This window comes from Pinus tabuliformis, chromosome 1_2, assembly GCF_031772625.1.
Source record: "Pinus tabuliformis cultivar Carrire ecotype Pingquan chromosome 1_2, CPIR1, whole genome shotgun sequence".
In the NCBI taxonomy this organism is placed as follows: Eukaryota; Viridiplantae; Streptophyta; class Pinopsida; order Pinales; family Pinaceae; genus Pinus; species Pinus tabuliformis.
The window spans coordinates 444,301,755-444,305,629 of NC_142298.1; the positions used below are offsets into that span (position 1 = coordinate 444,301,755).

Here is a 3,875-nt window from a genome sequence, read left to right on the forward strand (position 1 = left end):
TTAAATTAAAAAGAGATTTGATACCTCTAAATACTTAGTAGAAATTAAAATAAATTTACACTAATTTAAATATCACTTATCAACTCTATGTTAAACATTATAAAAATTATACATCTTCCTTATATTAAATATCACTTATCAAATCTAAATTAAACATTATAAAAATTATACATCTTCCTTATATTAAATTGTAAAAACATTTCTCCAACAACTTATTACTTAACTTTTTATCTTTCTATTTTCCTATAATTTATATATAATTAATATAATCTTTCCCCATCCCACTTTTAAACCTTTTAAATGGTTTCCTTCCGCGTTTTGTAAGGAAAAAAAGAGATTCCGGTACTAAAATTGTTTTCATAACATATGGACAATGAATCTAACTTATCGAACACAAAGAGAATCGCCACATTAGAACCACTCATTGCACCTTACCTAGAGCCATCTCGTGACCCATAATATATGTATTTTTTCTGTCCAACTTCAACTCGTACCTTCGGAATAAGTGGTACTTTATGAGTTATTCTTTAGATAAATGGCTTCCAAAGTCCTCAGCACCTCACCCATTCAATGCGTCGGTATTCATCCTTCTGCAACCTCGCGTCCGTCGACCGTTTCATCTCCTTCAAAAACCTTGTGCAAGGTAACTGGACCAACTGCTCAGGGAGGTCTTAGAACCATAATTCAATCTCCAGTGGGCAGATCTGACGTTAGAAGTGTAAGAATCAGGGCCATGTCAGAGAGCAAAGTGGGGACTAAAGTAATGGAGAGTATGGGAATTCAGATTGAGAGTAATCCTGCTGAAAGTCGCCTTTCAGAGCTAAAAGTTCGTTCATGGCCCAAGTAAGCAGTGTTCCTTGATAAGTATTTTTGCTATCTAATGTTTATAGGTTAGGTATTGATTGTAATCTCAAAGTTAACACGATTGAATTAAGCTGGGTTAAATATATGAATCGGGCACATTTATGTTAAATTCAATGAGATCGCAATAATGGGTATTGTCCAATACCTTCTTAGTAATACGAGCAGGCTGCTCATTCTCACTTTGGTCAGGATGCGCTCAGATATGTGGCGTTACAACATCTTAGTATTGCCTCTGAGTTGCTTTCCCACTCTCTTTATACCTGCACTGGATGTACTATTTTTCGTTCCATTGACCTACATTTGTGGTCATTTCTTGGTCATTGAGGTAGCATTTTCTTATTTCATCTTATCAGCAGACTGTGCACTTAATGGAGCGAGATTGGATACATTGTTCATCTGCCCTGACTTTGGCTCTGTTTCCTCTATCTTTTCTTGGCCGCGACCTTCATTGCTGCTCTGATCGTATAAGTGTTGAGACTGGGCTGTCATTGTTTCAACATTCCAAACATAACTCCCATTTCTATTGGCCTCATCTATCTTCTGTTGCATTACTGTGCCAAGCAGAGGGGTTTTCTCCCCTAAATCCTCCGGGCCCTCAGAATTTTCCTCGATAATTCCAACAATTGAGTCCTTTAATCTCCGTCGCGAGTCCACTTATGCGTTACCAGCATTTTTTCTGCCCTTAGCTCTCTTGGGTCTGGAGGTTTATATTCCCTGGTTTTCCAATCGAATTCCTTATCTTGGCTTTCTCCTACCCAATATTTGTTGATTATGTGCCAAATTGCTTTGTCAAAAACCTTTCTCACTTTTTCCAGTTCGTCATTGATTTTAGGGTTTTTTCCCCTGTATCGAGTCATCTTCCCAAAACAGAGTTCAATTCCCATCTTTTACTTCCCAGAAACAATGCTCTCGAACTAATTTTAGCACTGTTCCGGATCAAAGATCTATTCAGAAGGTCCTTCAGTCTGGATAAGATTTCCCATTTGATTCCTTTAGCATATTTGTTTCTCTTGACCTGTAGGCTGTGTGCCCATAAGGCTCATATTTCATTGAAGTGGCGCTGTGCCACCTTTCCACTTAGTCTTTTGATGAAGGTTTATAATTTTCTATTGTCAAGTTACTCTTTCCCTTTTGAGCGCCAGGCTGCATTCCATGCTACAAGTGGTCAATTCGTCTCCATCTGTGAATTCCAACCCATAAATACTTTTTAAGTTTCGCCATCACTTTTATTACTCTAGCTTGGGCTTCTATGGCTGAGAACACATAATAGTTTGTAATATAGTTTCGAAGAGTACTAGTCTCCCTCAAGGGAGAGGAATATGAAAGTCGAGCTGTTCAGTTTTTCTCTAATCTTGCTGATAATGTCTCCCCAAGAGAGTGATTGTTCAGAGTTCTCAATAAGGGGAACTCCCAAGTCCTAAGTATTTTCTTGGAAGGGATGCTCTTTGGAAGTTCAGAAATCTGTTAAGGTGTCTCTGGACTGAAAAGTTGGTATCGCAAATGATTTCTGTTTTATCTTATCTACATTCCACTTGAAGCTCATAGAAAATGATTTGAAACACCTTTAGGATTTTTGGTTTTGTGCACATTTTTCTTCTCTCAGAAGCAGCATGTCATCCACAAACTGTCAAAATGTAGATGTGAAATGGCTTCTGATTCCAGGGTAGGTTTAATTCCTTTAGGAAGCCATTCTTCCTTAAATTTGTTCAAAGTGTGACCTAATCCTTCTGGCATTAGTATAAAGAGGAAGGGGGAGAGGGTACCCTTTGGTAGGTTGGTCTGTTTAGATTGAATGGAGCTACTGAGCCTTCATTTACCAAAATAGAAAATGTGCTCGATGAAATGCAACTGAGGACCCATTTTATGTGTTTATCTGGGAAGCCAAAAGCTTTTAGCATTTTAACCATGAAATTCCAATTGAGTCTGTAAGAAACTTTTTAAATATTCATTGTTATCAACATCTTACTTTTCTTTGACGATTTCAAAGAGTGAATTTCTCAAGCCGTGATAATTCCATCTACTATCTGTCTACCAGTCAGAAAATCCTCCTGCTCCCTGGAGATCACCTTGCCTAGAATCCTTAAAATTGGCGGTCACCTTTATGATAATCTTATAAACGGTATTACATAAAGTATTGTGTCTGAATTTGTCTGCTGTGCCTGTGTGTATCTAAAAATGATCTAGGATTGTCGTTATTAATTTCCTTTGCCCAATGAAATGACCTGTTGCATGTATATGCTCAGTGGATGGATCTGAGGAGCTATGTTGTACTTCATTGACCACTATTGTAATCTGGGCATTGCAAAAGAGTGACTTTGTTGATTTGAATCTTGTTTTTATTCCAAGTTCTCATATGAATTAAGTGGAAATAAAGGAATGACTGGTGGATGCAGGTGGGGATGCCCTCCTAGTAAGTTTCCTTGGACCTATACTGCAACTGAAACATGTTATCTGTTGGAGGGAAGAGTGAAGGTATACCCAGATGGCTACAATGACTATGTTGAGATTGGACCCGCAGATTTGGTTGTGTTCCCTAAGGGAATGAAATGCACCTGGGAGGTGTCTGAAGCAGTTGATAAGCATTACAGCTTTGACTAGCTGCGTATTGTGTCTCATATAAGTCTGTTAGTTATTGTATATTGTTCCTGACGTATATATCTACCTGCATTTCACATTAGAGCCATGGAACTACTGCTGCTATACTCTTAGAAGAAAAACCAGCAAGTTGATTTCTTCATATGTCTTTTATAATGGCTAGTTTAATTTAAAAAGGTAGATCAACCTCTGCATCCCAGCTCTTTTCTGTAACTTGTAACTGATTAACGTGTTGTATGATTGCATTGCCCATCCGGGGATTTGTGTGTTGCATTGAATGATTAAAATAGTATAGTGAATATTTCCCAGTTCTAGATTAAAAGTAAACTAGTAAAATATACTAGGTACTGACAGGGTAATATCAGAATAATGAAAAAAAAACTGAATATCATGAATAAAAAATGCTGCCACAATAT

At 37.5% G+C, this 3,875-nt stretch overlaps 1 protein-coding gene across 1 annotated transcript; it reads left to right on the top strand.

Annotated features, from left to right (window-relative positions):
* Positions 1 to 466: 466 nt before the first annotated feature.
* LOC149206269 (uncharacterized) lies at positions 467 to 3,653 on the top strand. Its single transcript, XM_089395379.1, has 2 exons — positions 467 to 843; positions 3,258 to 3,653. The coding sequence occupies exons 1-2, from the start codon at positions 536 to 538 to the stop codon at positions 3,460 to 3,462; spliced, it is 513 nt and encodes a 170-aa protein (XP_089251505.1). The 5' UTR covers positions 467 to 535; the 3' UTR covers positions 3,463 to 3,653.
* The last annotated feature ends 222 nt before the right edge of the window (positions 3,654 to 3,875 follow it).

Bases quoted from the DNA above. Each gene is read 5' to 3' on its own strand.
- LOC149206269 (XM_089395379.1), top strand. From the start codon at position 536: ATGGCTTCCAAAGTCCTCAGCACCTCACCCATTCAATGCGTCGGTATT. The intron at 844-3,257 runs GTAAGCAGTGTT...TGGTGGATGCAG, and splicing joins AAAGTTCGTTCATGGCCCAA to GTGGGGATGCCCTCCTAGTA.